The 13,779-nt window shown below is 34.9% G+C and overlaps 1 protein-coding gene across 1 annotated transcript; it reads right to left on the reverse strand.

Moving 5' to 3' along the window:
• Positions 1-2,656: 2,656 nt before the first annotated feature.
• Positions 2,657-9,691, reverse strand: LOC110735531 (receptor-like protein 12). Its single transcript, XM_021915725.1, has 6 exons — positions 7,426-9,691; positions 6,965-7,379; positions 5,599-5,785; positions 5,066-5,309; positions 3,936-4,940; positions 2,657-3,590 (listed from the first exon to the last, which is right to left on the reverse strand). The coding sequence occupies exons 1-6, from the start codon at positions 9,644-9,646 to the stop codon at positions 2,896-2,898; spliced, it is 4,767 nt and encodes a 1,588-aa protein (XP_021771417.1). The 5' UTR covers positions 9,647-9,691; the 3' UTR covers positions 2,657-2,895.
• Between the last annotated feature and the right edge of the window lie 4,088 nt (positions 9,692-13,779).

Raw genomic sequence — 13,779 nt, forward strand, 5'->3', positions numbered from 1 at the left:
ATTTAATTGCAATTGGTTTAATCAATATATTAATCCATTGACATTGTTGCAATTTGCAAAAGGTATAAGTTTGCTAATAACATACGAATTGATATGCTTGAAGATTGCCGAAATGATATGGGAAATTTAGGTTATAGAGATTTTCTTAATTAATTATTGAAGTACCAAAAAAAATAAAAAAATTAATCAATGTGTTGAGATAATTGCTTGGAGGTATAGTTCTCATCAGCCAGCTTGCGAAATTAATTTGGACGATTTTGTAAGGATTTTAGTGTGGGAACTTGAATAGATAGATTTCGTTGATTTTGTAAGGATTGTAATGTGGCTAGTTTTTGTGGAATGGTTAGAGCTTGAATAGATAGATTTCGACGATTTTGTAAGGGTTTAAAAGTGACTATATTAAGGGGATGAATGAGAGCTTGAATAGATCAGTTTTGTTCTTGAATACAGAACACTTCTGTCATGTGTTATATGAATAAGTGACAAGCTCTGAAACTAGTCATGATTTTGTTTGGTTACTTATTGGTTAGACCTTGTAGATTAACAGGGTGTAAGACATTGGACATTACTTTGGGACACTGGGTTTTAATGTACTTGTTGTTGGAAATTTGCTGCTGATATTGATGTTCGAGAATTCAGGAACTCAAATTTGGACCTTTTCCATGGGTAAAGAAGTAGTTTGAGTCTGAACTAACATTTTTAGGTTTGGAAGAGCACATCTAATTGATGTTAAAATGTACAATATCATTTAGATTGAGAACTTGTGATTGTACCATAGGTTGTGCTGTTGTGGTACCATTCCTTGCTATTGGTTCTCACTCAAGTTGATGTTAGATTGAGTGACATTGTGCTTTAGGTTGATATTGATCAGAGTCTAATGATCTCGTTATCTATGATACTAAAGTTTACTGCTTATATGGTTGTTAATCTAGTTATGTCATTTTTTTTACTGTCAGAAAACCATAGAAACTGGTTTAAAACTATAGACTGATTTATCAAGGGGAAATCAATAACCATGTAGGTAGACTTGCTACTCTTAAGATCATCAATCTGTTCAAGAGATTGTTTCTTACGCAGAGCACACTAGAATTCAAAAGACTTGTAACTGGTTTGTCTGTTAGATATGTTCAAATGATGGTGCATTGTATAAACTATAAAGTGAAATGACAAAGTTTCCAACCAATAAAATATTGCAAAGTGTCGGGATTTAGCTGGCTTACTTCTTTCACAACCGAAAGCTGAGGGAATTTAGCTCAGAGAGTTAGGCTATCCTAATAAAAAAATTGTTCTTATTAAACTTTTTTTTTTTTTTTTAATAAATTTGCTTTGAACAAGATTGATAACCTAATGAAGGAATGGTAAGTAATGAATTTGGATATAATTGACAATCTAATGAAGGATTCCCGATACCTAGCTCTTATTAGGCCGCGGGATGCCAAGTTGGTTGTTGGAGCAGCTGTAGCAAGTGTCGAAATCTTTGAAAATGGTCTAATTTCGTGTATTATATACCTGGAATTTTGGCCTCTAGAAAATATTTTTGGACCCAATAAGATTATGCATCGAGGCGCTTCACGTGGTTCTCTAAGGGTCTCGGAAGACCTATTTGGTACCCAAAACCATATCATTGATGCCATGACCCACCCTTTGTTTTCATGTTTGAAGATGCATTACTTGGTTTTGTTGCCTTGGCTTGTGTTGTTTTGCCTTGCCTTGACCCAAAGGCAAGCCAAGAATTAGGGAATTTATGTTAGGTAGAAAGTTTGTTCTTATTAAACTAGTTTCAAAGTTGTTTGTAAGAGTTGTAACAAGATTGTTTCGTATTAGATCAAGATATTTAAGAGTTGACTGAACTTAGAAGAATTATGTGAGAAAGATAGTCTTCAGAAGCAAAGTTAAAGCATTTGTGATGGTAAGGGTTTAGAGGAAGAAGTGACTACTGCCACACTCAATGCTACCTGTGCAGCACTACAAAGATTAACCATAGTTAGGCTTTCCAAAGGTAAATTGCACATGAGCTCACTGTGTTGAAGGCTTAAAGCCCAGATTACCATTAATATGGTTTCATAAACTTCAATGTGCTCTGTTTTTTTCTTCTCTCAAAATTGATTTGGAGCTAAAAAGTTAAAACAATATTCATGTGGATAATGCTCTTGGTAGTTAGACCTTTTTTCTGAAAAAGAAGAATCCCCTTCTGCATTTGCATGATTACTAAATTTTTTCATGCATATAGTTTTTCTGAACAAATTTTGACAGCCGAAATGCATATACTAAAGACCAGTGTATCGTTTTAATATCTTCTAAAAGTATCTTTGCTAACTCGGTAAGTAATAGTATACCCTCTATGGCTATTGCCATCTCTAATCAGGAAAAGCTTTAGATAAATTAGTACTTTGGATTAGATTTCCTTCATGGTATTTCTTCCTTCAATATCTCGTTTTTATGGTATTTCTTCCTTCGTAAGCGATAGTATACCCTATATCATACATCTATACAAGCTTTAAATGTTACACGAAGTCATGCTCAGCTTTAAGTTTGGTTAATCCCTGGCTAGAAGGTCCCTCTGACTTTTATTTTTCCTTACTTTATACAGAGTACTTCGTATACAATATAAAAATATAATCATTTGAGCTAATCTATTACATGATCTTTTGCAGTGATTAAAAAAAAGAGTATATGCATCCTGGGATAGCTTCTCTCATTATCCGGTTTGGCAAGGTATTGTAGCCTGCAGTAATGGCAAATGATCAAAATTTCAATTACTTTTAAAAATCTTAAATGAACAAATAGTTTGAAATTATGATGATACTTCTGCTTGCATTAGAAAGTAAATTTAATTGCTTGGAAACTCATGATTATGAATAGTCACACCTCTTTATATATTGTTCATCGTTCTCTTCAATTCCTTGCTCTTCTTGCTCGTCTTCCAAATAGCTTCCCAGAAAATTGAATAGTTGCCAGCTCCATCCTGTGAGCTAATTTAGCTAGCCATAAGGGTTTTCCAACTGACAACATATAGTATCCCCAACAAGCCATCCCCACCACCGTACCAAAACCATATCCGATCAGGATGATTTTCCATTCTGACAACATGCCTCCATCTTCAATATCATCATCATTTGTTTCGCTAACTGAAGGATCTAACCTCGGCCTGTTATCTTTTCCACACTCTGGCAATGGTAATCCACATAATCCAGGATTACCCATGTATGATTCTGCTGGAAAAGTGCCAAAATTGTTTCCATGAGGTATGGGACCCACTAGGTTGTTCATTGATACATTGAAGACTCCCATAAATGTCAAACTCACCGATTCCTGAGGAATTTTCCCGATGAGCATGTTGAAAGAAAGGTCCAAGGATTCAAGCAACTTCAGATTGCTGATTGTTGGAGGGATTGGCCCTGTGAGCCTGTTGTGTGAGAGGTTAAGGCCCCGAATCAAGACCAACTGACCAATATAATCGGGAATCTCTCCTTCAAATGCATTGGATGAAAGATCAAAATCCACAAGGGTAGTGATGATCTTCTCATACTTAGTCTGCAAACCTTTGAATGATAGCACAATTGAGTACTTGTAACCGATACCTCCCATTTACCATAAAACCCCAGAGGGCTCACTGGTATTCATCATTGCGTTGTAATTTTTTATGTATGTTTTTGGCAATCTTTCGCTGAATTCATTGCTGGAAAGGTCGAGAATCTGGACCAGGGGAAATGGATGTGCTACCTTTGAGCTTTTGACATGGCCGTGGAAACTATTAGAATGTAAGTCAAGTACTTGCAGGTTTGGGAGAGTATCCAACCATGAGGGAAATGTATCATTAAATTTGTTGTTTGCAACACTAATAAATTCTAGGCTTGTAAAACGTGCCATATCTCGTGGTAACAACCCTTGCAATTGATTGTCCCTGAAGTCTAAATATTTCAATGTATACTCACCATCACATGTTCCCCAGTATGCAGGTAGAGTGCCATGGAAGCTGTTCGACCCCAAATTCAATACAACAAGTGAATTGCTAAAGTTTCCCAAATAACGAGGAATTTCTCCTTCCAATCTGTTGTTTGATACATCCAGGAGATAAAGGTATATCAGGATACAAATTGATTCATCAATGGGGCCTATGAAGCTATTATCTGAAGCAGAAAATGAAATAATGGTGGAAGATGCTTTTGGAAGTGGAAGTGGTCCTTTTAGAGTGTTAAAGGAGAGGTCAATGTCCTGTAAGCTCTCCCAAGGAAGATGTTCTAAACCTCCAGAAAGCGAGTTATGTGAAAGATCCATATCTGATATCTCTGCTAAGTTTTGAAGCCACTTGGGTACGTTGCCATGAATGTTGTTTCTGGACAAGTATAAGGATTCAAGTTTTAGCTGGTCTTTTAGGAAACCAGGAAACTCACCTGTGTTGCTAGAGGAGAGACCTAGGAAAGTTAGATTAGGCCAGGCAGTGGTTGAACTATTGTTTGTGACAGTGATACTTGTATTCACTGAGAGTTTGTTGTCTGTTAAGCTGAGTAACTGGAGTTTGTGGAGACCAGTCAACATATCTAGCTGCACCACGCCACTCAAGTTATTGGATGAGATATCGAAATGCTCGAGGTTTACAAATTGCAGAATCCATTGTGGGAATGATCCTTCTAATTTGTTACCCTCCAATTCCAATTCTTGTAACTGTGACTCATTACTGTCATTAAAAACAACTTCACTAGGCAGACTAGTGAATTGATTAGTGACGAGGCTTAAACTTTTCAGGGAGGGTAGAGTGAACATCCATGCTGGTATTCTTCCCTCGAGGAAATTGAAATCTAGACTAAGATAGTAAGGACTTGATATTTTGCTTGTATTGATTGAAGAAGGGAGGTTACCTCTGAAATGATTATCCCGTAAGTCGATCTTTTCTGTGGTGTTCCACACCCATTTCGGAATTTCCCCATCAAAGAAACAGCCTGAGAAAGATAATTCCCTCAGATGATGAGATTGGCTAAGGGAGGAGGGTAATTTTCCCCTGAAAGTGACTTCATGAAGATCCATGACTTCGAAAGGGCTGCTCCAATTGTACGTCTCTAGATACTTGACTGAAGAGGCCAATTATTACCAACATCAAGTACTCTAAGATGAGGTAAGTTGAAAATTTTAATTGGCAATTCTCCTTGCAGATTGGTTTCATGTAGCTTAAGTGATCTTAAGGATGTGAGGTTCACAATTGACTGCGGCAATGCTGAATTGATGTTCACATTGCTGAGATGGAGCTCCCTTAACTCCATCAGGTTGTCAATAATTTTCTTGAATATAGGCAGTTCTAGATCAATAATGTTCTAGATCAACAAAATTATCGGTTAGATCAAGAGAATTTAGTTGAGCTGTATGGGCGATCTGAGCAGGAATTTTCCCAGCAAAACAAGAGCTGGAAAGGTTAAGGTGTTCCAACAGTGAAAACCTGCCAAATTAAGGTGTTATACTGGACTCGTTGAAATCATTAAAGGCTAGATCAAGGCTTTTGAGATGATTGAGGAGGAAGAGGCTACAATTAGAGCCAATGCTTCCACTAAGTTTGCTGCAACTAAGATCAAGCCCGACTACATGGTGTGTTTGTGGATGGCATACGACACCTTCCCATTCACAACAGTTGCCATCTTTATTCCATGATGATGTCTTTGATTTGGCATTTGGACAGTTATTGAATTCAGACTCGAGGGTGAAGGATGTTTTAAAGCCAAGCAGTGCAACTCTTTCTTCATCATGACACTGCTCGGATGATAAAGATCTATGGTAAGATGATGAATACGCAACTCTAGCATTCAAATAAAAACATAATATTATGCAGAGACACCATTTAAGTATAGGAAACACGGCTTCGGGTTTGGTAAATTTTGTTAGGGAATAATAGCAAATGCAATGGAGTCTCAGCTTAAATTGCAATTTTTTATTTATAAAGTCAAAGAGTAGTTAGCTATTATTATCTTAATTTTCTTAGGACATGTATTTCTACACATCATAATATTTCGATTTCTATACTAAATTCAAATAGTAGTAAGCTGTTTTTTAAAAATTTCTGAGGATATGTTATTCAACACGTCATAGAATTTTGTCTTCAATTAAATTTCTATATTATCCAGCTATTCTTATTTGTTCAATATTTACGCGGAAATAGCCAATTGCTTGCTGACAACTATTCACGGTTCTTACTACGCACCACTTATTCATACCATTACAAAATTTATTTCTAAAATATATATGTGACTGTAAATTCCAGGTAGTGCTAATTAAGTTTACTCTACTGATGTATAAAACAAAGTTATATGCTTTACTGTAATTAAGTCTCTGCATCCTTGCAACTAGACAACTAGTGATTTATTTATGATGTAATCAATCATGAACAGGACGAGCAGCCCCTGGAAGACAAGTCTTATACAACCAGAAGATTAGCTTAACAACAGCATCCGAACTGAAGGTGCTCGAGACACCATGCAACAGGATTCTAGTTGATTCAGTAATTTAATTCAAAGGCTACTCCTTTTTTTAGTTTATTGAACTCTTGTATTTCTGAAACATTGTGCACAAAATTTAATTCAAGCCTGAACTGATAATTGAAATGATAAAGGCTTGTAAAAAATTCTTTGATGCAAACTTTCAGATACTGATCATACAGTAGTCTGGAATGTCATAATACACTGAATAAACTAGAATGTTGTAAAAATTAAATTATTATACATGATAATACATTCCATCTGAACTTGCGTAAATATAATGTATACATACTTGATTTTCTTAGATGTTTGCTGCTTGAAGAAATTTCAGCAACTGGAGGGAGGAAAGTCATACATTTCACTTGGAATTTTAGTTCCTTCCAGTTCTTGCTCTTGCTCTCGCTCTTCTTCCTGCTCTACCAAATTGCTTGTCCCGAAATTCAAGCAAAGCCAATTCCATTTTGTGAGTTAATTTGATAAACCAAAAGGGTTTTCCCACTGACAACATATAATATCCCCAAGCCAAGCCAACTACTACGCCACTGCTAAAGCCCATCAGTACGATTTCCCACTCTGGCAGTATGCTCCAATAATCACTAGAGTCATTCTGGTCATCTCCGGTGTTGTTCACGAACGGCGGATCACTTCCTCCACACTTGGGCAATGGTTGTCCACACAATCCTGGATTCTTCTTGTATGAATCAGCTGAGAACGTACCAATGTTCTTCCCTTGAGGTATAGGCCCCTCCAGTAGGTTTTGCGAAACATCGAAGACCCCAAGAAATGTCAAACTAACAAGTTCTTGTGGGATACGACCAGTGAGCATGTTGGACGAAAGGTCCAAGCAGTCCAGCAAGGACAACATCCCGATGGACGGAGGGATGTGCCCAGTAAGGCGGTTATTTGAAAGATTAAGCCCTCGCAATGACACCAAGTGCCCTAAGGAATCTGGAATCTCTCCCTCAAATCTGTTTTTTCGACATATCAAAAGTCGCCATTGTGGTGATGATCTTTTCATATTTCTGCATATTCCCATTAAATGTTAACGTGATGGAATATGAGTACAAGTACCCGTATCCCATGTACTGTGGACTAACAGGACTTGACTCGTTCATCTTCATCATGGCTCTGAAATTTTGTATGTATTTTGCTGGTAATTTTCCAGAAAAGTTGTTATTTGAGAGGTCGAGAATTTGCAGCTCTGGAAATAGATGATCATGCTTTGTCGAAGTAATTAGAGGTCCGTGGAAGTTATTGTAACGTAGACTGAGAACTTGCAGCTGCGGGAGGCTGTCTAGCCATGATGGCAACGTACCCTCTAACTTGTTATTCCCGAGATACAGTACGTTTAGGCTTTTACACTGTGACAGAGAATTTGGCACCACCCCTTCCAATTGATTGTCACTTAAATCTAGATACTGTAATGAATCACAGTTAGAGAAATTTGCAGGTATGGTGCCATTTAGTCTGTTCGCTTGAAGATTTAATGCAGCGAGCTGAGTGCTATTATTTACCAAACAATGAGGGATTTCTCCGCTAAGAGTGTTGTTCGATAAATCAAGGCAGCGGATTTTAGTCAAATGACAAAAGGATGGATTAATGGTGCCATTTAGTCTGTTATTTGACACAAATAATGCCGCAAGCTCTAGATTTGTTTGCAAAATCGGAAGAGGCTCTTGTAACTTGTTGGATGAAAGGTAGACATAACTCAATTTCTCCCAAGGGAGATACTCTAGACCATGTGTTAGAGAATTATTAGAAAGGTCTAAGTATAAAGATGCATCAGGTTGAGCCTGGCTAATGTTAACCATCCATTTGGGAATCTCACCTCGGATGTTGTTATCTTCAAGATGCAAGTCTTCGAGTCTTTCTTGGTCTCCCAAGTAAGGAAACTTACTAATATTGCAAGAAGAGAGTCCCAAATATGATAATTTGGACAGCATCGAGGAGGAGTTGAGTTTAGTAGACACTGATAAACTATTTAAAGATAAATCAAGAGCATCAAGATCTGTAAACATAGAAAACATACTAAGCTCAACATCACCGGTAAAGCTGTTGTCCGACAAATCAAGTATCTGCAAGGAATTGCTACCATTATTACCAGAAACATGTCTCAATGAACCACTAAACTGGTTGGAATGGAGGTTCAAGGTAATTAATGAAGGGAGTTGGAACGGCCAAGATGGTATGGTTCCGGTAAGCATGTTGTTGTTAAGGTAGAGGCTGGAAAGATTAGAGAGCGTATGAATGTTTAGCGATGAAGGCAGACCAGCAGTAAGAAAATTATTTGAAAGAATGATTTCGTTAGTGACATTCCAAACCCATGGTGGTATAGGACCATGAACACCGCTATACGATAGATCTAAGTAGCTCGGGCTAGTTTGGTTTATGGAGTATGGTAGTTGCCCGGAGAATTTTGTAGAACGAAGTCCTAGGTGTATCAAAGGGCTGCTCCAACTACCTAACTTTGTGACGAGGTCGCTATTATACGCTAAAGAAAGTGTTTGCAAGTATGGTAAATCAAGAATGTCAGAAGAAAATTTCCCCTGCAAACCACAGAATGATAGGTCTAAATACGTTAAGGAAGATAAGTTTACCAGAGATGCAGGAAAATTTGAATTGATTGGGACACGACCAAGATCAAGATATGACAAGGATGTTAAGTTTTCAATGATACTATTGACACCTGGCATTTCAAGATAATTTCCAGAAAGGTCAAGTAATTCGAGTTTTCGGAGTTTGGATATCTCGTGAGGCACCCTGCCCTGGAAATTTGATTCATAGAGGTTAAGCAAGGATAAGTGTGAGAAATCTCCAAATTTAGGAGGAATGGAAGAGCCGTTAAAATCATTGTCGTTTAATGAAAGGCTTTCGAGATGATGAAGTTGGAAGAGGGTGCTATTTGAGTCGAGACTTCCACTAAGTTGGGAGCAGCCAAGGTCAAGACCAATAACATGACTGGTTAATGGATCGCAAGTGATCCCGTCCCATTGACAACAGTCGATGCTATTATTCCATGACATTGTTTTTGCTCTTCTGGATGTGCAACCAGAGGCGGATGGATCAATTGACAAGGAATTTGAGAAGCGAAGCAAGGCAGAACTCTCATCGCTACGACAAGTGGGATGACAAGAAGTGACTACCAGGCAGAGTAGAGTGACAACAATTCCTAACAGGTATTGCATGGCTATTTGTAGAAACTTGGTGGTTTTTAGACTGAAGTAAGTGTGGGTTATAGTTATGGAATTAGAGGAATATGTACTATTTAAAGAGAGGAACAAGGTTAACAAATTAAGTGTACAAGACACAAGCAATAATACAAATTACACTTTACTAATAGGGGTGGTGTGAGATTTGAACATGTGATGTATCGTATACAGTTGTCCAATTTTAATTATTAGATCAATACCTCATTGGTAAATACTTCGTAATATTACATCATTTTGTATTAATTTGGGATGAGATATGTGGATGACCAATTAGTTTGGTGGGTTAAAGTCAGGGTGATACTCAAAACATGATATTAAATTCCATCTACATCCTTTGCTCATGTGGCTTTCAAATTAAAGAAAGAAAAAAAATATGGGAAAAAAATAGGAACAATTGGAGAAAGTAATAAAATATAGAGGTAGTGGGGAAGGGGAAGAATAAAAAATTATAAATAGCAAATTAAAGTAGTTGAAAGAATTGGAGAAGAAAGAATATGAAATTATTAAAATATGATTTATGTTGGTCCACTAGATGAGAGAAAAGAATTAAAAACTGCATAAATTTTTCAAATAACTAAATAGAGCACGTATTTAAAAACGGTCAGAAAAGGAAAGTGGATCAAGTATTTAAAATCGGATGAAGTATTTTGGTATTTGAAATAAAAAATATTTTGAAGTAGATTTTGATAAATTGGAATAATTAGATTAAAAATTTTAAATCGTCACATAAGATATAATTAATTTTAAGCCAATGAAAATGTATCAATAGAAAATAAACAAATAAGTACACAAGTCAAAGTTTCCACATAAGTCTTCGTCAACTAACGTATTGAACAGGCCGGGGTCTAAACAGTCTAGCATAAGCTAACTAGCTAAGTGATTACTGTACTTATTGAATATCGACCATAAGCTTTATTATCAAGATTCCTACTCGTACTAATGTTGCTCAAATGTTCTATTATCAGCCACACAAATAGCTTTAACGATGACTTGAGAGTCTACAAAAGTAGTGAATGACTTTAAAAGTTTGAATAATCAATTAAAATATGAGTGATGTCCATTGTCTCTTGTACACTTAATTTGTTAACCTTGTTCCTCTCTTTAAATAGTACATATTCCTCTAATTCCATAACTATAATTTGTTAACTCGCTTTCCGGAGGTTTAGGACATCTTCCTTGGGAGAGCTCAATTACAGCCTTACAGGACATGCATTTCAACATGCATTCAAAATTAATAGGAAATACTAATCCAGCAAATATGTTACATAGTAAATCACTATTTAACGTGAGTGACAACTCTCAAGACATTCGTACGTAGCAAGATCCTTCTAATATTTTTAGCTGTAAAGATCGATATTTGATAAAATCGTAAATAATACAAAATTGTGAGGTTAGTTAATATTATCCCTAAAACTTGTATAATTTCCAAGTTAACAAGAATAACAGCGTAAGGCTAGAGCTTAACTTTCATTGTAACATTGATCTTGTAGCTAATTATTTGTCCTTAGGAGGATCTTCACCTTACAAGAGGTTGTATGTATATATTTCAGGATATAACCAAGATTATTTATGTGTTTATGTATTTTACGTTTAGAAATGTGTACGTGGAGAAGGGGTAAGTCAAAAATAAAATCAAGTGAAGTGGATTAAAATAAAAAAAGCAAATATATATTTATGAAATAAAGTTTTTAAAAGTCTTGATAAATGACATGTTAGAAGAAAATGTACAATGAGCTACGCTGTTCCAAATGACCAGATGAACGTGTAGAAAAATATTAGGCCTTCTACATTATTGAGGATTGACCCAGAGTTCAGATGATGACTTTAAGATCAACTAAATAAGACGATGACTTAAATAGGAATTAATTAAATATGCATGGATGAGTGATGTTCTTTAGTTGATTTCAATCTACTACTGATTTTTTTTTTCTAGTCTCTATCATCACTTAAGTGGCCTCTTTTCTCTCTCAAATTTCTACTCTTTATCTTTATCATATAAGTGAATGAGAGATAATAATGGTAGTGCACCCTAAAATATCCAAATCCTCTTTATTTATGCGTAGTATTTAATTTTAAATAATCAACGATATAAAATCCTATCAGTGATATCTACTAGCAACTATACACTTAACTCCTCATTAATCTTGCCGAAACTTAGCTTGAAATATTATGTTTAGCTAGGTTAGTTTTTCGTGTCACGCACGATTTTTTTCATTAACTATTACTATTAAATTATAATTACAATTATTTTTAATAAATAAAAAAATAGCTAAACATATTACTGTCAAAGATAAAAATACTGAGTACAAAATTTTGTAGAAGATCTTTTCTTAAATTATTTTATTCAGCAAAGGGGAAAAAAACAAACTAAAGACACACCAAAAGATGACACGTATCGTTGCTTATGTGTCTTTTAGTATATAGTTATTATTATAAGTTAATGAATGAATTCCCATCTTTGGGTGCCCTTGAATATTTGATGTGGTTCGCTAATAAGACTCATCAAACAACATTTAAGGAGAGATTCCGAAATGTCTACATCACTACATGATGCCAATGCTAGCTATAATTTATTCTTAAAATATATATAATTTATAGTTAACACATAAAAAAAATAATATTTTAAAATTTTAAATTAATACCTATTTAACAACATAGTTTAGATAAAAAAAATTTATTAATAAAAAACCCACAAAAAGAAAACGTAACAACAGAAAATAAACGGAGGGAGGACATAATTAAAGTCACGTTTTTTTATAAAAGTCATCGTCAACTAACGTATTGAACGGGGTCTAGATACGATAGACTTTCTAGCATAAGCTTAGTGATTGCTTTATGTACTTATTATTGAATATAGACCATAAGCTTTTTAATAAATATACCAAATATATATTTATCAAATCAAATTTTTAAAAGTCTTGGTAAATGAACGTGTTGAAAAAATAATACAATGAACTAGCTATATATTCCAAATAATCAGATTACCAAATAAACGTGTTGGAAAAATTACTTTGTAGGTCATTTACTTTGTTGAGAGTTGACCCAAAGTCCAGATGATGACTTTAGGTCAACTAAAGAAGACAATGACTTACATAGGAATTAATTAAATTATGCATGATGATGTTCTTTAACTAATTGCGATTTACTGCTAATTACTTTTTCTCTATTCTTTATTTTCTCTCAAATTTCTACTCTTTATCTTTATTAAATAAGTGAAGGGGAGGTAATGATGCATTGATGCCCTTTAAAATATCCAAATCATCTTTATTTATATTTAATTTAAATAATAAACAATATATATAAAATCCTAACATATATGAATTCTAATAAAAGGCTTAATTGGCAAATAAAAGCCATCATTCATTCACTGAACATGGTTTCATGGTGCTGATTATTACTCCGCGCGTATGTATATCATAAATTAGGTACATGCATCATAATAGCTTTGTGCTTATGAAAAACCATATGTTGAACTTGCATACTAGTATATCTAACTTATACCATACTTTATTAATTTTCTAAGTTTTGTCTGTGCCTTTAAGAAACTACAACAACTAGATTGATAATCACCAGACAAAAGCACTGCAAGCTATTACAAGATATTCATACATTGATACACCTATTGTTATTTCAAGAGGGCGAGTATAATGTGGTTCCAAGGTATTAATATTGTTATTCTAATTATTTTTATGTTATTTTTAATTTTATTATTAGGTGATCGAATTTATTAGGATATTTTTGTTAGTTTAATTCGGTAAGTAGAAGATAGCTTAAGTTTAAAGGTTATATTTGCAAGTTAGGATAAATTTCCTAGTTAGATTAGATTTTGTTCTACACAATTTTAGGCTAATTATTTAGGTTATAAACACGTGGTTAAGAATTAATAAAAATCATATTTGAGTTTTGATTATCATATGAAAAACGTGAGTTTAGCTTGTGTTTATGGTTTGTTAAACCTTGTCGTTGTGCTAAACTTCGATTCTTGAACCGAGCCTTCAAGTAGCGCCTCTCAACCGAGCCTTGGGAGTTCTATCATTGTGTTACAAAAATTCTCTAGCTCGTTTTTCCACAAGAAAAACGAATACATTCAACCATAATTGTTATAATAA

Source organism: Chenopodium quinoa, unplaced genomic scaffold (genome assembly GCF_001683475.1).
Source record: "Chenopodium quinoa cultivar QQ74 unplaced genomic scaffold, ASM168347v1, whole genome shotgun sequence".
Classification (NCBI taxonomy): domain Eukaryota; kingdom Viridiplantae; phylum Streptophyta; class Magnoliopsida; order Caryophyllales; family Amaranthaceae; genus Chenopodium; species Chenopodium quinoa.